Below are 21,694 nucleotides of genomic sequence, written 5' to 3'. Positions count from 1 at the left end.
CTCTGAGCCTTAGTCTTCTCACCTGTAAAATGGAGCTAGTCATCATTCCTACCATTACATGAAATCATCATCATCATTTTTGTTCTGAGTGCCTGCTGGAAGGGGCAACAGGTTAGAGACTGAAGTTTAGTTTCCTTGGAGCCAAAAATTTGTGGGCTGGGCCAGGCCTGCTTATATTTCTGGTCAAACAAAACTCATTCTTTCCCCCCCCAACTCTCTGGCCCTGCACCATCTAAAAGCAGTCCCCAAGTATCACAGTGTTTATAAACGCTAAACCCCCAGGCAGGTTTTGGGAAACAAAAATGCACATCCATTTCTGTTCCCAGTTCTGGGAATTGCCTCATTTTTCTCTAGAGGGTTAGCAATAGTTTTGTGCAAATGCTTGGAGGTGAGAATGTGTGTCATAGGCACAAATCAGTGGACATCACTGCAATGTCCCCACTGACCACGTTTGAATTAAGCCTGCTGGCCTCTCTCACAACTGACTTCCTGATGGTACAGACACCTGACTGCAGGCTGGGCAGGTCAGAGTCTCTCCTGGGAGTTTGACATTCAAATGGAAGGCGTACAGACAGAGGGTGGTTGGAGATGTGTCATCCTGGCCAGTGCCTTAGAGAGGACAGCCACAGGCTCTGCCACTGGGGCCCCTACAGATGCCTGAGTAGTCATGCTGGGGGCTTGTTCTTTCCTCATTCTGGGGACTCCTTCCTGTAAATCCACTGCTGGGCTTCTTGGTTAGTCACTTTCTGATGTTTGTCACCTAACTCCCCTTGGCCAATGTGGTGACTGAGGGGGACAGAGCCTTAGTGGGTGTTGAGGGCAGACTGTGGGATGGAGTAGTAACCCCTCTGGTCCATGCAGGTAGTTTGGGGTACTTCTGTGCAGAAAGAGCACTGGAATCAGAGTCTGGTTCTTCACATGTGACTTTAGGCAAATCATTTAGCCTCCCTGTGTGGTCCAGTGGGATGGAACCAAGGGACACCTCGAGGAGCAGATGGGGAAACAGGACCAGAGAGAGGGAGAGCTTTACTTAGAGCCACACAGCAGGTTTAGGACAGACACTGGAGAGCTCCTGGGTCCCTCAAATCCCAGCCCTGAAGGGGAGCAGTTCTTGGAGTAGGCAGCTCTTCCGTAATTAGTAGCAGAATCTGTTTCCCCCAGACGAACCTCAGGCCTGCCAGTAAGTCACAGATCACAAGTAATTGTCACATTTGGCTCTGCAATAGTGTCAATGTCCCATTTGGTTGCCAAGCAAACTGATTCCGGAGAGTGACAGGGGCTTTTCCAATGTCACACCACACGTTCATGGCAGAATGATCTGAGCCAGATCTGAAATGCCATCTTTTTTTTTAAAGGTTTTATTTATTTATTCATGAGACACATAGAGAGAGGCAGGGACAGGCAGAGGGAGAAGCAGGCTCCCTGCTGGGAGCCCAATGTGGGACTTGATCCCAAGACCCCAGGATCATGACCTGAGCCAAAGGTAGACGCTCAACCACTGAGCCACCCAGGAGTCCCAAATTCCCATGCTTTTTGCTCTAAATCAGTGTTTTCAAGCTGATATATGGGGACTTATGAGGATGGTGGTTAAGGAGTTCTCTAGAGGGATTTTTAAATTGTTTGATTTCATTTTGGTGATAGCCCTAGAAATGTAACTCAAGCATCTCATGTATCATCTGCATGGCCACAGGTGAGTCCTACCTGAGATTGTATTTGGGCTTGAGATCACGTTGGCACCATGGAATAACATTTACTGAGAACTAATTTGGGGCCGGGCACTGTTCTTTGCACTTTTCATGTAGCAGTCATTTCACCCTCACAACAACCCTATAAGATAGGGACTATTTATCCCCATTTTACAGATCAGGAAGTTGAGGCACAGAGAGGTTATGTAACTTACAACAAGGTCAACAGCGAGCAAGGGGCACAGCCAAGATTTGAACTCAGGCTGAGTCCAGAGCCTGTGATCTTGACTGCTGTGCTCTACCACTGTCGCCAGGTCTGAGGGGTGAGAAGAGGGCAGAGATGGCTTTGATATGTAAAGATGAATTCCTGCTAAGTGAAGGCCAGATGATGCAGAGGTAGAGGGTGGGAAGGAATTTTCACTGTGGGTGAAATAGAGCCAGGTAGTGGGAGAATAATGTCATTGGCACATGGAGTTGGGCAGTAGCATGTGACGAATCCACAGAAATGGCAGCATGGCTGAGTGTCCCACATTCACACTGCAAGTGGCAATTCAGGTTTAGCAAAGCAACATCATCCTTATTGCTGAATTAATGTTGTTACACTGACGCTGTGGCAGCATCAGTGCCTCCATAGTTAAGGCCATGGGCTTAAGAGATATGACTTCTGGGGGCAAATCCTTGCCTGGTCCTCACACTATGGGCAAGTCCCTCGATTTCTGTAAAGTTCATTTTTTTCCTCATCCCTAAATGGAATTCTAAGAGCACCTGAAAGGCTGCCAGTTTCCTATGGAATTCCCTTCTCTCCTTTTTCTTTGTTGACCAAACCCTGATTTTATTTCAGTTGCAATGTATACAGTTAGAAGACTACATTCTCTTTTTTTTTTTTTATTTTTATTTATGATAGGCACACAGTGAGAGAGAGAGAGAGAGAGGCAGAGACACAGGCAGAGGGAGAAGCAGGCTCCATGCACCGGAAGCCCGACGTGGGATTCGATCCCGGGTCTCCAGGATCGCGCCCTGGGCCAAAGGCAGGCGCCAAACCGCTGCGCCACCCAGGGATCCCCGAGAAGACTACATTCTCAACCTCTCTTGCAGCTACTGGTGGGCAATGGTTCGAAGTTGTTAGGTGAGGTTTCTGGGAAATATCCTTGGAAGACACTGATGCAGCTGGTAGAAAGCCGACTCGCCCTTCTTTCTCCTTCTTCCTACATGGGACTCAGGCATTATGGCTGGAGCCCCAGCAGCCGTTTTGGATCCAGAATTGATCTTGAGGATGAAGCCACAAGGTAAGAATGAAGCAACGCGAAACTAGAGAGAATGGGAGATGTTAATCATACCGTAGACCGTAGAGACTGCATCAGTCCTGGCCTGGATTTGTCTTTCAGACTTCTTTTTTAATACACTTTTAATTTTTTTACAATAGCTTTTGATTCACACAATTATTGCAAAGATAGCACAGAGTTTCTATGTAGCCCACATCCAGTTTCCTCTATTATTAGCATCTTATACTGGTATGGTACCAATTAAAACCAATACTGTTACATATTATTAACTAAAAAAAATTCCATACTTCATTCAGATTTCCTCAGGTTTTCCTAAATGTCCTTTATTTCTGTTTTAGGATCTTATCTAAGATACCACATTATATTTAGTTGTCATCTTTTCTTAGGCTTTTCTTGGCTATGACAGTTTCTCAGGTTTTTTGTTTTTGTTTCTGATGACCTAGACAGTTTTGAGGAGAAATGGTCAGGTATGTTGTGCCTGGTTTGTCTGAAGATTTTCTGACGATTAGACCAGAAGAATGTGTTTGGGGAGGAAGACCTCAGAGATAAAGTGGCTATTCTCACATCCTCTCAAAGGTAGATACTGCCATCATGACTTATTAGTATGAACCTGAACTTTGATCACTGTCAGATTCTCTACTGTAAAGTCACTCTTTTTTCTTTCTTTCCATGCAGTGCTCTTTGGAATCAGGTCACTATGTGCAGCCCACACTAAGGCGTGGGGAGTTTTTTTTTCTCTTTCTTAAGGATGGAGTATCTTACATAAATTACTTGGAATTTTTCTGCACAAGAGATTTATTTTATCTATCTATCATCTATCTATCTATCTATCTATCTATCTATCTATCTATCTATCATCTATCCATCTATCTACTAATTTACTCAATCATTTATTTGATACAATAAATATCATATCTGAATATATCCATGCTTCAGAATGGACTCAGAGATATTTACTTTATTCTTTGGGTTATAACTCAAAACAACTTTATGTTTTCGCTCAAATTGTTCCAACTTTGGTCATTGAGGTTTTTTCCAGTTGGCTCCCCAGAGTTTTTGACATGAGAGGAAAACAAACTGAGGTAGGTATTTTACAGTAGTGATCTCGAATACCTCCCATTCCTGTATACTCACCCCTCTTGCAATGTGATTTTGCAGCTTCCCTCATCAATATCTGAGTCCCTGGAATCCGGGCTGAGCCTTGTGACTTGCTTTGGTCAATGAGAAAAGGTCAAAGCTTGAAAAGGCCTTGCGCATGAGGGCTTACTGCTCCAGGGACTCGGGACTCTGAGACTACCATGGGGGCAACCCGGCCAGCCTTCAAAGATGAGAGGGTATGTGGCCCAATTACCTCCACTCCCCTTGCCTATAGCCAGCAAGCAGCCACAGGAGGGAGGCCTTTCACCACAGCTGATTGCAAATGGGAGATGGACACAAGCTGTTTCCACTGAGCCTGGTCCAGACTGCCAACCCACGGAGTCATGAGCAAATCCTTTGTTAGTTAAAGTCCCATGCATAATGGAGGACTTACAGAAACCACTTTCTTTTGTAAGTCTATGGCTTTTGAGTTTTCTGTTACATGATGTTGAACCTGACCCTATATGGACACAGAATTGATTTCATGGGAGATGGTGAAATATGAATGAGTGAGACAGGATTAGTACATATAATTGTTTGGATGGATTAATAATGACAATAATAAGTATTTTTGTAGTGTGTTAGTATTTAATTTGTAGTTTTGTCCCAAATTTTAGCTGTTTGAGAACTGTGTTCAGATTTTTTCTTTTCTTTAAGTATGCTCCACACCGAATGTGGGGCTAGAACTCAACATTGAGATGAAGAGTCATACTTTCTACCAACTAAGCCAGCTAGCTGCCCCCAGTTCTTTGAGAACTATAAGCATAAGGAGCCGAGAGCCCATTTTATGAGTATACACAAACAAGTGTTTCTCTGTCCATGTCCACCAGCTGACCACCACTGGGAGCGCCCTGGGAGTCAGGCAAGTTGGGCCGACGACTCATTGCAGCAAGAGAGAATGCACACTGTGGGGAGCTCTGAGGTGTCTAAGGAAGAGCGTGTAGGAAAAGGCTTCTTAGGGGCACCTGGGTGGCTCAGTGGTTGAGCATCCGCCTTTGGCTCAGGTCGCGATCCCAGGGTCTTGGATCGAGTCCCACATGGGGCTCCGTCTCAGGGAGCCTGCTTCTCCCTCTGCCTATGTCTCTGCCTCTCTCTATGTTTTTTATGAATAAATAAATAAAATCTTAAAAACAACAAAAAAAGAAAAGGCTTCTTGGAGGATCTGGGCTTGCGTTAGGCAATCTTGAGGAGAGTTTAAGGAAGTCAGTTTCTCTTGAGGTTACGTGCTTTCAGGAAGTGGGAGTAGTAGTTCCACAGTTGGGCTCCCAATCAACATTCTCCTGGTGAGAAGCCAGACTCGAGTAGGGCTAAGGCTCTGAGTGAGTCCTATAGGGGCCGCAGTCACTGTATTTGCCAGGGTAGGGGCCTGTGCTGTCATTTTGGTGGCCTGGAGATGGTCAAGTTTTGTCTTTGTTCAGACATGATTACAGAGTGGTCTGGCTTTTTGTCTTGGTTCATCGGGCACAGAATACCTTGTCTGTTTCTGTTTCTTGTTTCTATTCAACAAGACATCAGCTGGTGCCCGTGAGGATCAGGCTCAGCTGATCACATCCAAGCCAGATGTCGGGGCTGCTCTCTCTTTCTCAATTGAAGTTAATGCTGGTAGGTCTGGGAGGATTCCTGCTCCCTAAAGATCTCCAGATATTATTCAAGTTGGAGCCAGAAGCTCATTCTTGCTCAAATTGGGCTGTATCTTTAAGTACTTCTCTCATCCCAGAAGTTTTTCCTTTCCTATTTACATATTCTACTAACAATATCTAAATCTCAGTTTCAGTATTAAATATGCACAAATTGGGATGCCTGAGTGGCTCAGTTGTTGAGTGTCTGCTTTGGCTCAGAGCGTGATCCTGAGGTCCCGGGATCAAGTCCCGCATCGGGCTTCCTGCATGGGGCCTGCTTTTCCGCCCTGTGCCTGTGTCTCTGCCTCTCTCTGTGTGTCTCTCATGAATAAATAAATAAAATCTTTATTTTTTTAATTTTTATTTTATTACTTTTTAAAGATTTTATTTATTCATTTTATATATATATATATATATATATAGAGAGAGAGAGAGAGAGAGAGAGAGAGAGAGAGAGAGAGGCAGAGACACAGGCAGAGGGAGAAGCAGGCTCCATGCTGGGAGCCCGATGCGGGACTCGATCCCAGGACTCCAGGATCACACCCTGGACCAAAGACAGGCGCCAAACCACTGAGCCACCCAGGGATCACCTCAATAAAATCTTTAAAAAATATATACACAAATGGATTATATTGCTAATAAGATATAGTAATGATAATATTTATCAAGCACTTGCTATCTACTAGGTGCTGTTCTAAGCACTTTATATGTCTTTTTTTTAAGATTTTATGTATTTATTCATGAGAGACACAGAGAGAGAGACAGAGACATAGGCAGAGGGAGAAGAGACTCCCTGAAGGGAGCCTGATGCAGGACTCCATGCCAGGACGCAGGATCACGCCCTGAGCTGCAGACAGATGCTCAACCGCTTGAGCCACCTAGGCGCCCCTTAATCCAAGGATTCTTAACTTGAGGTCATACTGGGGCCTATGAATGGGATTCATCTTCATTCACCTGTAATTAAATTCAGCAATTCCTTCAATTATGAACATGAGACACAAGCCATAGTAGTGTCAGCAGTGCCTGGGACTTGGCCACCATTAGAAATCATAGCTACTTTCATATCCTACCATAGTGATTATGGATATCTGAAAATATGGTTAGTACTCATCATTACTTTGCAACTAGAGTGCTTGTGAGATCTTGAGACTGCTAGAGCTTATTAGTTATATGTTCACAAAAAAGCATGTCTAGGACTGTAGTACAACTGTGTTCTTTAGAAGTATTTTGAGGATCATGTTTTTAATTAATATAATTTGTTTCCTTCATAATCCAATGTATTTTTTTTTCAAGCAGTTGAAAACAGCATTCTGAGAAGGGCTTCATGATTTCACTAGATGCCAAAGGGATCCACGACAAGACACACACGAAGAGCCCTGTGCATTGATTCACTCCTCCAATGGCCCCACAGGCAGGTCTTATTACAAGCTTGTTAATGGAGAGGACATGAGGCACAGAGAAGGTGTGTCGCTTGCCCATGGTCACATAGATATAGAGTGGTTGTGCATTATTTTTAAAAAATATTTTATTTATTTATCTGACAGGAAGAGAGAGAGAGAAAGAGAGCACAGTAGGGGGGAACAGCAGAGGAAGAGAGAGAAGCAGGCTCTTTGCTGAGCAGATCCTGGGATCCTGGGATCATGAACTGAGCTGAAGGCAAACATTTAATGGACTGAGCCACCCAGGCGCCCTTGTGGTTGTGCATTATTAAGTCCTCCAGCTCTTTTGACAGCCTATGGGCTGCTGTGGGCTTGTCCTCGGTATTATGCATATGCATGTGATTATCCCGAGGCAGGTGTCAGACACATGGATTTATGGATCTCCATTTCTATGTGTGGGTGTGTGCAATGAATGCATGGAAAAGAGAAGCACAAATTCTTGACCATTCTGGGCCAACTGTGTGACTTCTGGGGTCACATTGAGTAACTGCGTCCTCATATTCTTTGGGCCCTCAAGGCTGAAACACTGGGCTGGGGAGGGTTCAGGGGCCGGGCCGGAGGGAGGTGGGCAGTAGGTGAAGTGGATGGGGTAGGAGGGCCAGCATAGCTCCAGGTCTTGGCCTCTGGGATGAAGCTACTCTTGTGACCTGGGACAGCTTGGGGGATGGAGAATCTGGAGGAAAGAGGATGCAGGTCTCACAGTGAGAACTTCCCCCAGGCACTTGGGAGTCAAGAATACCTGAGACCATGGTCCCGGTGCCAGGCTGCCTGGGTGGGGGTGCTGTGGGGAGCTGGAAAGGAAAGCCACACTCGTGTGAGGCCCCTGGGCTCTCAGCACTGCACTGCAACACCACTTCCCTTCTGAGCCCAGACGTGCGGGTTTTCCAGGCATCAAGAACTTCTGAGGGTTTTCCAGGCATCAAGAGCTTCTGCGACACCAGCTGGGTGTCCCACAACTGAAGTCCATTCTGACACACAGGACCACTCTTCTTTCACTTGCTTCAAGCTCGACATGCTTCTGAAAACCGGCTATAAAACAGAGGTTCCCAAGGCTCCCTCTTCAGGTTTGACTAATTGGCTAGAGCAGCTCACAGAACTCAGGGAAACTGTTTACTTACTAGATTACCTGTGTGTTATAAAAGGGTACAAGTCAGGAACCTGGAAAAGATGCCAGAGTATGTGGGATGGGCGCGGACCTCCATGTTCCCTGGGGTGTGCCACACAACCTGCTCCTCCATGTGTTCACCAACCCCGCAGCTCTCCAAACCCTGTCCTTTTTTTTTTTTTAATATCTTATTTACTTATTCATGGGAGACACAGAGAGAGGCAGACACACAAGCAGGCTCCATGCAGGGAGCCTGATATGGGACTCCATCTCCTGTCTTCCGTCTCCATGATCACGCTCTGGGCTGAAGGCGGCGCTAAACCGCTGAGCCACCCCCTTTGAGCCACCCCCTTTGAGCCACCCCCTTTGAGCCAGGCCACCCCCGGGCCACCCCCTTTGAGCTTTTCATAGAGGCTTCATTACATAAGCACGATTGATGAAATCATTGGCTATTGGCCAAGGATTCCACCCCCAGCTCCCACCACTGCCCACTGCTTGGAGGTGGGGCCTGAAAGTCGGGTCTGCTTTGGTTCCCCTGGCAACCAGCTCCCAGCCTTGGTGCTTTCCGAGAGAGTCACCTCATTAACAAACAGGTGAGTAAAGAGAAATTCCTTTCACCATCAGGGCTGGAGAGCATTTTCAGGAACCAATGACAACCGACCAAATATAACAGAAGATACTCTCATGGCTCTTATTGTTCAGGAAATTCCAAGCATTTAGGAACTGTGTGCCAGAAATGGAGATGAAGACCAAATCTATATGTTTCTTATTATAAACCATAGCATCACAGGAACCTAGTAAAACCTGCCACCCACACAGGGGTGCTGGGGTCCGTAGCCTGAAGGCAGTGAGTCCTCAGAAAGGCCTTTGAATGTGGGCCATCCCGGTCAGAGAACTGAAGGCTCCTCCTACTCCATGACCCCTGGGACAGGGGTTGCCCAGAAGCATCCCTTTGATAGCAACTTTGGTTAGTTCTTTTCTTCCTCAAGCTTAACTGACATCAGTAAAAATAGTACTTATATGCCACATGGACTATTTGTGGTCATTATTTGCTAATTCTCATACCTCTGCCACATTGGATCAGTTATTACAGTTCTGTGAGGTGTTTTATAAGGCATCAGGAGAGAATGGAAAAATTAAAGCAAGTCATTTTATCTCATTTTCTCATTTAAAGAACAGGGAGGTCAGCCCAGGTGGTTCAGTGGTTTAGCGCTGCCTTCAGCCCAGGATGTGATCCTGGAGACTTGGTATCAAGTCCCATGTCAGGCTCTCTGCATGGGGGCTGCTTCTCCCTCTGCCTGTGTCTGTGCCTCTCTCTCTCTGTGTCTCTCATGAATAAATAAATAAAATCCAAAATAAATAAATAAATATAAAGAACAGAGACCAGGGCACCTGGGTGGCTCAATTAGTTAAGCATGTGACTCTGGTTTCACTTCCGGTCATGATCTTGGGGTCCTGAGATCAAGCCCCACATCAGGCTGTGCACTCAGCAAGGAGTCTGATTGTCCCTCTCCCTCTGCTCCCCCCTCAAATAAAGAAAGAAAATCTTTAAAGAACAGGGACAATTACATGCTGGGCTGTGAGGACTAAATGAAATATTGTGTTTTCTCAATTCTAAATGGTAGTAGCCTCCATGTCTGGTGGACACTATGAGGAACTTTGGGCATGAAGACAAAGCTGTATCTTGTCTCTAATGTCTAATTCAGTAACTTTTGTTCTTTTAAACAGCTTTATTGAAGTTAAATTGACATGTGATAAACTGCACATACTTGAAGTGAATCGTTTGTTAAGTTTTACCATATGTGTGCACCTATGAAACCACCCCCATGGTCAAAGTAATAAGCATGTGCATCACCCATAAATGTTTCCACATATGGTGAGTTAGAGGACGATGTGTCTCATAGCAGGGGCTCTGGAAGTACTTATTTGTGATTTTTTAAAAGAGATTTATTTATTTATATGGGGGGGGGAGAGAGAGAGTGGGCGAGTGTAGGGAGGGACAGAGGGGCAGAGGGAAAGGGAGAGAGAAAACCCCAAGCAGACTCCCTGCTGAGCATTGAGCCTGACTCAGGGCTTGATCTTATGACCCTGAGATCATGACCTGGGATGAAACCAAGAGTTGACACTTAACTGACTGAGCCACCCAGATGCCCCTGTTTGTGATTTCTCATCTCAGAAAAGATGAGAACAGTTGTTCAGGGCAGGTCACCACAGCATGACTTAGTTGTGAAGCCCGGGGAGGACCACAACAGACACCTGACATCCTCTGCTGACTTCTGAAACCCTTCACAGCTGGGCTCTTGTGCCATTTGGGTTTCTTTACTCTGTAGGTAACAGAAACCCAACTCAGAATTGCTTGAGCAAAACCAGACCTTCCATTGGTTCAAGGAGCTGAAAAGTCTGCAGGGATGCTGGCTTCTGCAGTGGTGGGGGCGGGGGGGCTGGTTCAAGACACCGACATCATCTCCAGACCCTGCATTTCTCTTGTCCTCATGCACAGGCAGGCTCATCTTGGAAAGCAAAATGCCAACAGCATTAAGCAACATGGGAGATGAGTCCAGAAAGGTAGCAAGGAGTCAGATGCTCCTCACCTCTCTGCTCAGTTTTCTTCTTTACTCTGGAGTCTAGTGGCCATGGGCAGCCATGGAAGGATTTTGAGCATGCGAATAACCTGATTTTATTTGAGTTCTGAGAAGATCCCATCAGCCAAGATGCAAGGCCAGAATGGTCATTACAAACAAATTCATTCTCTAAAAATCATTTCTTGTAGAAGAATCACAATGGAGTTAGCACCAGGCAGCATTCTGGGTGCCTTTCTTGAGATCTCACATCTTCCCACATTGTCTGGGAAAAAAAAATGTGTATTGCTTAAGATTTTAAGCCCCAAACAGCACTAGCTTAAAGAAGATAAAAATCTGTTTCTCACAGGGCTGGTGAGGCAGCTCTGCAAAGTTTCCATGCTCCTTCCATCATTCTGCCTCTGGCCCAGTTTGTGGCTTTAGTCTATCAGCTCACCTCATGGTCCAGGCTGCTGGTGTGCCAGCCATCACACCTGCACCTCAGGTAAAAGAAAAAAGGGAGGGCAAGGGTCCACCTCCAGTAAGTCAGCTTTCTTATTTTCCTGACTTGACATCTCTTCTTACATATAATTGCCCAGATACCAGTCACATGTCTTTTTTTAAAAAGATTTTATTTATTTATTTATTCATGAGAGACACACACACACAGAGAAAGAGAGGCAGAGACACAGGCAGAGGGAGAGGCAGGCTCCGTGTAGAGAGCCCGATGTGGGACTCGATCCTGGGACTTCAGGATCACACGCTGAGCCAAAGGCAGATGCTTAAACCCCTGAGCCACTCAGGTATCCCTCAGTCATATGTCTTACTTTAATATCAAAGAAGTCTGAGAAGTGTGACTTTTTATGGGCACATTACCACCCAATGTAGGGTGTGTGTGTGTGTGTAGTTAAAAGGTTGTATATTCCTTGATACTCTTCCCATTGAGAGGTGGGGTCTAGGACATCCTACTCCCCAGATCTGGGCTGGGGCTCATCTGAGTGCTTTGGCCAGTAGAATAGGTGGAAGTGATGCTTTTAAAATGTGATTTAGCATCTAGGTCATAAAAGGCCATGTATCTTCTGTTCATTTGGCTTAGGAACCAGGACGGACTTCGTGGTCGTATGACCTATTTAGCGGCATAGTGCCCTGTGTTCAGAAGGGCCATTCACTTGTTTTCATGCTCCTCTGCAGTCTTGAAATTCCTAATGAGTATATCTCTGCACTTGTGTTTTGTAAGTGAAGTCTGATGGGACAATGGAGCGAGTGTCTATGCAAGAGGGTATATGTACACTAGTTCCCTGCACTTTTTTTGAATATGGGTCTGCAATGCCTGCTATGTGGCTTCCATAACACACTGACCTTGTATGTAGGGTCCCAGGGCTCAGCAGGGCTCAGCAGTCCTGGTAAGAATGAAATATACCATACATGCACATGAGCTCTGAAATACTAACGTTGTAATTTCTTTTTAATTAAAAATTAAAAATTTTTAATTGTTTTAATGCTCTGCTGTCACATCTTAGAATTCTTAATTTTCTCTTTGAGCTCATGTATTGAAAGTGTAGTCCAGTGGGACAATGGATCATGCGTGTGAGCGGAACATGCACTAAGAGTGTCCACTGCTCAGATATAGTGTTCACAATGCCCCATGAGCATAGAATTCCAGTAAGCTCACAGCACATGGTCATTTGGTAGTTCTCCAAGTGGGTCAAGGTAAGCGTGTGAAGTCTATGATTGAGTAACTATGGGCACAGCCCGAAGAGGCTGTGCTTTCTATTTCAACCAGAAGTGCCTTTGGCCACAGAAAAAAGGCACTGGCATTCCAGGAAAACACAGACAATCCAGGAACTTGATCGTATCCTTTCTTATCCATGTTACTTCCCTGTATTGGCTGGCCAACCACCTGCACTGAGAATGATGACCCAGAAAGGAAGGGGAGGACAGGTCATCCCGAGTTCCCTGTCCCTTCAGCCTTCCTTACTCATGATAAGCAGAGGGTAGAGAATATTGGTAGAAGGTGTGCATATCAAGAAGTGAAATAAAAGTGATCCCTCGGTTTGGTGCAGCATTTCCACAGTCCTGGTAAGAATGAAATATACCATACATGCACATGAGCTCTGAAATACCAACGTTGTAATTTCTTTTTTTTTTTTTTAAGATTTTATTTATTTATTCATGAGAGACACAGAGAGAGGCAGAGACATAGGCAGAGGGAGAAGCAGGGTCCTCGAGGGGAGCCTGATGCAGAACTCGATCCCAGGACTCTGGGATCATGAGCTGAGCCGAAGGCAGACACTCAACCACTGAGCCGCCCAGGCACCCGTCCCCAATGTTGTAATTTCAGTGATTCCACATGTGAGTTAAATGCTCTCACATCTGCATTCAAATTGTCATTTTACAATATAAAGATGAATGGCAAAAATTTATGCAAATAATTTAAATAAAAAACAATTCTTTAGAGCAACACAAAACAGTAAATAAAAACAGCATGACAAGTTGAGAGAGAGACTGTAGAAGAAAAGGAAGAAGTACATTTTCCTAATGTTTGAACCAGGGGCTCCCCATTTTCATTTTGCACTGAGCCCTACAAACCAGATTTCTGGTCCTGTTGGGAATGTTTGCTGATAAAATGCTTCCTCTCAGATCCAGCCATCATGGTATGAGGAAGCCATGGGCAAAAGGGCCAGTGTGGATGCTCCTGTTAGCAGTCCTCCCCAAGCTCCACCTGGGAGTCATCCCAGCCCAGGTGATAGGAACAAAGCCTCCAGATGACTCCATTCCCACATCTCCCAGCATTCCCTTAACCTCATCCCACCTCCATCCATCTGGGCCTTCCAGCTGAAGCCCAGCCGTCATGGCATTGAGACACACCCTCCCTGCAATGCCTTGTCTGAATTCCTAATCTATAGAATTTGTGAGCAAAATAAAATCCGTGGCTGTCGTTTTTCTGCCACCGAGATGGTATAGTTTGATATGCAGAAATACCTAAACTATGTACCATAGTTTATTCATTTGGGTTGATTCCCATCTTTTGTTAATACAAATGAAGCTGCAATGAATGAATAACTTTGTGCATATATTATGTATATTTAGGACAGATTCCTAGAAGTGGAGATTACTGTGTCAAAGGGTAAATGCATAAGTAATTTTGTTAGCTATTGCCAAATTCTTCTCTAAACTCTTATTTTCTCCCCAAATAACTTTGTGTTTATACTGTACTTGTGCATATATAATCTTCCCTCCTGACCTACCTATGTACATATAGAGAAACATACATAGATAAAAATGCACACATGAAGGTACAGCCTGGTGAATTCTCACAAACTGAACATGTGTGGTGACCCTCACGTGGGTCAAGAAACAAACAGTCCTCATACCCTAAAAGCTGCCCTAGTGCCTATCCCAGTAAATATTCCCTTCCACGTATGAATTTACCCCTATTTACCCATTTTCCTGTTGTCACTTCCAGTTGGGGGCTAATATGTTCTTTACTCCTTGATTTCTGTTATACTCATCAGAGCCTATCACACAGATGTCAGGTTTGTTAGATGCTCCTTTACCCTTCTGTTGGTTTATTGTTCTCAAACTAGGTTCCTGTGTAACCCTAGGGTCCTTTCTCAAATGACAAGAAAGAACAAAGGCATGGCTTGGCTTCTATCAGTTTAAAACCTTCCCCAAAACCTTTGGGGCCACCCCTACTTGTCTGCTAGCAAGCTTCAGGAATGACAAATGTTCAATGAATAATGGGAAAGCCTGTAAATCCCACAGGCTGCACTGCGAATAACAGTGGACATCATTTATAGAGTGGTCTTTTGTGCCGGGACAGGTCTTTCACGTACAGTAGATAGGCTTTCTCTAAACTTCAAATGTCTTGGCAAGATAGGTATCATGACCTCGATTTCACTGGGAGTTTAAACCCAAGTTCTGAGAGGGGAAACAACTTGTTCAAGGCTATGTGCTCACACTGGAGGACAGGGAAGCCTGTAGGCTCTGGGCTTCACTGTGGCGCTGGCTTCCTGCTGTTTAGATCATTACCTTCTGCATCCTCTTCTCAATCTGGCCCACAAGGGCCTGCCTACTTCGCCCCTTCCAGACCTGTGGCTTCTTCCCCTTCCTGAATGCTCTGAAGCTTTCCCCTGGGCCAGCCCCAGGGCCTTTGGATGTGCTGTCACCTCTGCCTGGAACACTGTTTTTCCTCTTCACCTAATTCATCCTCATCCTATAAGGATGCTGTCCTTGCTCCAATAGCGCCATATATTACCCTCTCATATTCATTGTAGTTTAGGTTGCTTGGTTAATTTGTATCGAATTTCTGTCTATTTCTACCCACCCTGGACTATAAGTACCCAAGGGCAAGTGTTGATCTGTCTTGTTCACGGCCATGTCCTTAGTGCCTGGCACAGTTGCTGGCACATAGTAGTTAGTAAATACTTGATGAAGGAAGGGACCATCTTATTTGAGTCTCATGGCAACCTTGTGAAAGAAGGAGAGCTGGATTGCTCACTCTCTTTTTATGGATGAGGAGAGTGGGGTCCAGAGAGGGAAATGATCAGTCCAGTCTTCTGATTTGTGGACACAGCCAGACCTGGGTGGCTGTGGTCCTGATGCCTCTCCCAGACACTCGACAGGCAGGTGAAGGCAGAAGGAAGAGGCCTCCAGCAGCTAGGAGGTTTCATCTCCCCAGATTAAAGTGGCCTGTCCCTGTCCCTCCCCTGCCCAGGCCACAGGAGGAAGGTCAAGGAGGTTGACAAGGAAAAAAGCTAAGTCCTACTCAGAAAAGATTTGGGGGTGATGAGCCTGTGGCCAAGTGTTCTGAAACCAGGGCAGGGAAGTCAGGAAGTCAGAAGCAGGAAGGAAGGTCCTGTCCCTGCCCCAGAGGCATCAAGCAGGGACAGTGGGCTTTTATTTTCCTGTGTGAGTTTCAAGCACTGGCTAGCTTCAGCTTGGCAATTGCTTATGTATTCATTTATTTTCCTTTAAACTTGGTCACAGGGAACATAATATCGAGGTGAAGGATGCTCTGGAGCAGGTGATTTGAATCCAGAACCCCCTCTGTACATTCTTATGGTGTGACTTTGGCCAAGTGACGTCACTTCTATGGGGGTCAGTTCCCCGTTTGGAAAGGGGAGAGAAGATAATAGTACCTATCCCATAAGGTTGTTGTGGGGCTTCCACGGAGATTATAAGGGAAGTTCTTCACGAGGTGCCTGGTACAGAGAAATAATCGGAGACAATATCAAAGAGAGCTTACTAGGTATAGGCTCTGTCCTAGGTGCCTTATAATTTGCTAAGCCCTCACGGGATTTTGGAGGCTTTTACATTATCCTTGTGAGACGCAGAAGTGGACTTGGGTCCAGCTCTCTGCAGAACCAGAGGACTGAGCCACTACACTGTATTACTTCCAGAGTAGCTACCGCATACTCGAAGTTCCATGCCACAGGGATGTGAAAGTCCAGTGGAAATGGACAGTTTCCCCAGGACAACTGGGGGATGGCCCACTGGGACCCTTTTTGCAGAAGGAATTCATCAGGCCCAAAGCCTCTGAACTCCAGTGTAAGAGCAGAGCAGAGGTGGAGCTAGAGAGAGACTTGAGCTGGGTGGTGAGGAGCCCTGATTGCAGGCTGAGCACAGGGTACTGGAGAGCCCCTGGACATTTCAGGCAGGGGAAATGACATGACTGTAGGCTAGGAGGGAGCAAACCTGGACAGGGAGCCCTATAGGGAGAATGCTGGGATATTCTGAGCAAAAGGTGAGTTTGGGATAACGAGGGAACGTGCTGGGGAGGAAGCAGTGCTGGATGTCCTGTTTCCCTTCCTGCTAGATGGGATATGGCACCTTTGGGTGTAGTGGCCGACGCTGGAGAGGGAGGCAGTCCACCAGCCATGGACTGCTCAGCTCCAGACCTACGGGCAAGAAACATATTTAACCTACTGGATTTGGGGGTCTTTTTGCTCCAGAAGTGTAGCTTGTACCGTAAGTCACTGTGTGGCAAGGCACTTGACTTCTCCGAGCCTCTGTTTCCACCTCTGTAAAATGGGTAATACTAGAACCCATTAGAATTCAGAGATGGTACGTGTAAACTAGCATGGAGGAAGCATACAGTCAGTGTCTGGTGTTCCCACCCTAGTCCCCCTAGTTGACTCTGTGTAGGACACACTTCAAACTTCCCATTTAGCCTGAGGGCAAGACCCTTACTATCTCTTCCTCCATGTGACTTGCCCACTGGCATCCAGTGTAGGGCAGTGGGCACAATAAGGCCCATAGTTCAGAGTTATCCAGTAACAGGATATGGATGACTCTCGGACAGAGATGATCACTCTCCCAGTATTTTACAGGGAAACTGAGGTCTAGAGAGGGGCAAGAATTTGCCCCAGCTCCACAATGACTCAGGCAAGGTGGGGCTGGATTCGGTCCCTGGCAGGCATTGGGGTGGGGAGTGATCTCTGATGTAGGTGCTGGGTGGGGCACTATCCAAGCACCCTCTCTCTTGCTCACTGTGGCTCTCTAGTCACACTGGACCCCTTGTAGTTCCTCATGATCACCTCAGGGCCATTGCACTTGCTGTTCCCCCTAGGGAATCTACTCTTCCTTGGCTGCCTCTTTCTCACTGTACTAGTCCTCAATAGAGGGCTTTCCTTGATCACTTGATGTTGGACCCTCTGTGATCTGTCTCCGCCTCCTGGTTGTTTTCTTTATTTGCAATATATTAATTTGTCAATTTAACTTTATAAATTAAAAAAAAATTGGTGTGGGCCAGCCTCTCCCTCTAGCCTGTTGAGTTCTGAGCACAGGACTATCTTGTTTGCTTCATCCCAATCACCGAGCTTGGCCTTGACCCAGGCAGATCCTCAACATCTACTTGCTGTGTGAATGAATGCATGTGTGCATTCACATGCATTCTGAATTCTAATGTTCCAGGCTGAATTCTAATGTTCCAGGCTTGGCTGTCCACCATCACATGGAATCCACATGATTTCCCTGTGCACTAGCTCCCAGCCTCCCCAATGTGCAGACGGGGAGAGTCTGAGAGTCTTCACGGGGTAGGGAAGGAATGTGTTGAGTGCTAAAGGCCATTGAACTTCGGTGACCTCAGGACACAGGAGAACCTCCACTGCGTGACCCTACATTAATCTAACACAAGAAAGTAACACGTTTATGCTGGACACGGCCTGGACAGACTCCATTCTCTGAAGCGCTGCCCCATCCAAAGATGCTGCTACAACGCTGTTAGCTTTCTGAAGCATCTTTAAATGGGAGAGGTGAAAGCTCTCACAGACACCAAGGGGGAGGGAAATCTGGAAAATGGGGTCAAATCCCCCCAGCCAGCAAGACAAACCATCCTGATGCTGGCTGTTCCCCTACTCCCTGCAAAGGGCCATCTTTTACCTCGGCTATGGTTTTGGGGTAGGCACAGTGAGCTCTTCCCCCAGTGTGGAAACTGCTTTTGCTGAGGACACGCAGAGATCTTAGGAACAATGTGATTAGGTGCCAGCGGTAAAGGCAGACAGGTCTTGGAGAGCTTTCCAGAAATTTCCTTCAATCCTTGAAATAAGTGGAGGGGGACCCTACTCCAGTATTTTTGCAGTTGGTGCCAAATTGCCCCAGAGAGGCCGGGATGAGGGAGGCAGCATGTGTGCTGGAGGTGATGATTAGCTGTGCCACCTTAGATGAAACCCTTTCCCTCTCTGAGCTCTAATTTCTTCATCACTAAAATGGGGAGAAGGCTGGTCTAGTGTAGGGAGAGGTAACAAGGATTCTGCATAGGAACCTGCAGAGTCAGGTATCCCAGAAGATAGTTCCTATGAGTAGCGACCCGGAGAGATCCAGCCAGGGCCAAAGCCACCAGCCATGCCCCCACAAGGGCCTGTGCCGCCTGGAGTCCTGCTGCTGGTCTTGTCCATAGCTGCTGTGGGTTGGCATCATGGTCAGGGGACTTTTTGAAGCCAGCAGCTGCTCTGTCCTTAGTGCACAGATGGGAAACACAGGCTCAGAGAGGGCCAGGGACTCTGCTCCAGGGACATAGCCAGGACAGCGAACCAGAGTCTGGCATCCCTGGACAGGCCACAGCTGTATCCTTGATAGTTGGGGGCAACTTGGGGGTGAGCTGGAGCCTGGAGCCAGGACTTGGGGGTGGGGAGATGGGAAATAGGAGTCAGAGAGATGGAAGGAAGACAAGTGATCACCAGTCTGGAAATAGTGCCTGGGAACTGCTAGTCCACAGGACTTGGATGGGACTGACCCTACCCCTGTTCAAGGCATGATTGGGTGACCCAGGTCTGGTCATTCAGACTCACAGTAAAAAGGACAGAGATGGGCACAGGAGCACCAGTCTCAGCTGGAGAAATTCATGCCTTTGCTGAAATCACTGGGACAGGGGAACTCTGCTTAGCTGGGGGCACATGAGCCCAAGGCTGCTGGAGTCACCTGTCAGGAGAGAACCTGACTGAGAATAAAGCCGACGTGGATGCAGGGCTGAGAGGTGAAGAGGGACGTCACTTGAGCCCCTGGATCTAACTGTGCCTGAATCCACCCCTAGACTTCTGGGTATGTGAGTCAGTCCATTCCTTAGGGTAGAGTTTCTATCCCTTGTGCTGGAGAGTCCTGACATGGAGAAGGAAGGAAGGTAGGAATGAAGGATGAATATCTAAGAACAGGCATCAGAGGGTAACCCAGATCAGCTTCTCAGCCTTTTCTAGAAAACAAGTACAGACAGGATTTACGCTTTCATCCCACCCAGAGGAGTCTGTCCCTGGGGCTCACAGCTTCGCCTTCATCTCCTTTCCCCTAGCTGATAAACTCTGCAGTACAAACATAAATGCCATGGATTAAAAAATAAGTGCTCACCTTACCTGGGTCCAAAAGAAATGGGGCACATACTAGGGGTGGATTTCCTCCCTCCATTTCCCTCTTTGGGAACTAACCTTTATTAGGCATCTGTTCATGCCATGCCCCGTTACAAAGCTGACATACATGGTTTCATCGCCTCCTGCCATGGCGCAGCCAGGAGGGAGCGTCATCTCCACTACACAGACAAGGCAACTGAGGTCTTGAGAGGCTGAGCCAGTGGCCTCAAGTCCAGGAGCTGGAGCAGGTCTGCCCAATTCCAGAGCCTGGCTCACGGCACGACACGGTTGTTTTTTTTTTCCAAAGAGCTCAGTCTTAATCCTCGCTGGCTTTGCTCAGGGGCCTGGCTGAGGTGGGACTCAAGGACAGCCACCCACCATCCATCCCAGCCCCATCCAGGAGAAAACCTCCTGAAGACAGAGGCACACCCTCGTGGAAGAGCAGGTTGGTCTCGGCTGGTCTGGGTGTTGGCTGAAGATGGCAGGACTGTGCTGGCCTCATCCGAACTGAGGAGGGTGACCGTGATGGGGTGGGCGGCAGAGCGGCCGTGGCCCCTCTCTGACCCTATCCTCCAAAAGAAGCTCGTGAGGAGCCCCTGGTCTCCCAGACCCAGGCAAAGGCTGGCTCTGCCCCACGCTCCCACCTCCCTTGAACCCCCAGCTGACTGTTGGATCAGATGGGGAAAGAGGGCTAGGGTCCTGGCTTGGAGGCCGGAAGGATCTAGACTTGAAGATGGGCATCCTGCCCAAGGCAGAGTGGACAGATCCAGCAGTCCTTGAACTTGAGCCGACGTGAGCTAGGGTTACAGGGAGTGCTGAGAAGGTAGCCTCCAGGCGGAGATCTGGCTTTCCAGGGCCAGAAGGAACCTGGCAGGACCCCAGCCTGTAGCACAGATCATAAACTAGATCCTTCTTCAGGGATGGCATGTGTCTTCTTTAACCCAAAGCTTCTTCCAGTTGTTTTTAGAGGCTGTTTGAGACCATCACTGTGTCTCTTGAGTGCAGATGGGGGTGGGGAGATGGGGAGATGGGGCTCCTCCTTATCACACTTGACAGACATTTTCCAAGGGCATCTGCAGCTCCGAGAGATGCTCTGGGATAAAGAGGGCCTATTTTCAAATAAGGACACTTGGAGAAAGCTGCCTACTCTAACCCCTTCACAGGTGGTCAAAAAGCATATCACTATATTAAAGGCTCTGACAAGTCCTGTAGCTAAGAATGCCTGTTTATATGGATTTAACCACGTGTTTCCCTCCCTCACTTTTCAAGGGGAGCCTGATTTATTCTCTCTGGAATACATTCAAGGACATGCTAGGGGTAAAGAAATCCTTGTTAGATTTTCTGAAGCCCCCAAAGACTTGATCTGAGCTCCAGATGCTGAGGCCTCAGAGGGGTGGGCTGTTAATTCCCTATTTCTTTGAGGACCTAAATTGAGTATGTTCTCAGCTCATTCAGGTTATCATGACCCTCAAGCTGGCAGGGTAGCCATGCTGGAGACAGAGGGAAGAGGACAGAGGGATACTGTAGAGGCAGGACCCCCCCATTACCCTTATTTCACAACTTGAAGGGAACAGGGGGCAGCTGACCCCCTGTCTCCTGGGCAAGGAGTGCTAGCTCAGGGGACCCAGGGTATCCAGGACAATGCCCTGGCACTGTGTCCTATGTTTGGGTCCGGCTTGCCCAGGGGATACCAAGTCCCACCTCTTCCTATGGGTCCAGCCTCCAGGCGCAGCCACTTGTCAGATGCCCACGGGACGCACCATCATGCGAGTGGCCCGCAGCGAGTAGCTGGGGCCCTGGAAGTAGTGCCAGCGGATGCCGTTGAGTTTGCGCACGTGGTGGCGAGCTGGGTAGTAGATGCCGTTGAGATTTGAGAGGCCACAGGCATCAAACCACCATCCTGGTGCGGGGAGAGGAAGATGCTTGGGGAGGTGGGGGCCAGCCAGTGGGCTGAGGGCAGCCCCCTACCCCGGGGACAGTCAGGGCCGCTGCCTCCTCCGGGAGGCCAGCTCGCAGGAGATGGGGCGG

At 47.3% G+C, this 21,694-nt stretch overlaps 1 protein-coding gene across 6 annotated transcripts in view; it reads right to left on the bottom strand.

Annotated features, from left to right (window-relative positions):
- Nucleotides 1–2,596: 2,596 nt before the first annotated feature.
- ANGPT4 (angiopoietin 4) overlaps nucleotides 2,597–21,694 on the bottom strand; it is a 59,446-nt gene continuing 40,348 nt past the window's right edge. Inside the window, exons 9-10 of one of the 6 annotated variants that reach the window (XM_072800407.1) lie at nucleotides 21,368–21,566; nucleotides 2,597–2,993 (exon numbers count right to left, since the gene is read on the bottom strand). In XM_072800407.1, coding sequence (XP_072656508.1) covers nucleotides 21,406–21,566 — 161 coding nt within the window. In that variant the 3' untranslated portion in view covers nucleotides 2,597–2,993; nucleotides 21,368–21,405. Of the gene's footprint in view, nucleotides 2,994–12,960; nucleotides 16,727–19,706; nucleotides 21,567–21,694 lie in introns of those variants that run through there. The other 5 variants (XM_072800406.1, XM_072800405.1, XM_072800403.1 and 2 more) reach the window with 5 other exon arrangements.

Source organism: Canis lupus, chromosome 26, assembly GCF_048164855.1.
Source record: "Canis lupus baileyi chromosome 26, mCanLup2.hap1, whole genome shotgun sequence".
Classification (NCBI taxonomy): Eukaryota; Metazoa; Chordata; class Mammalia; order Carnivora; family Canidae; genus Canis; species Canis lupus.
The sequence above is the reverse complement of the archived record's forward strand: the minus strand, read 5'-3'. Positions and strand labels throughout refer to the sequence as shown.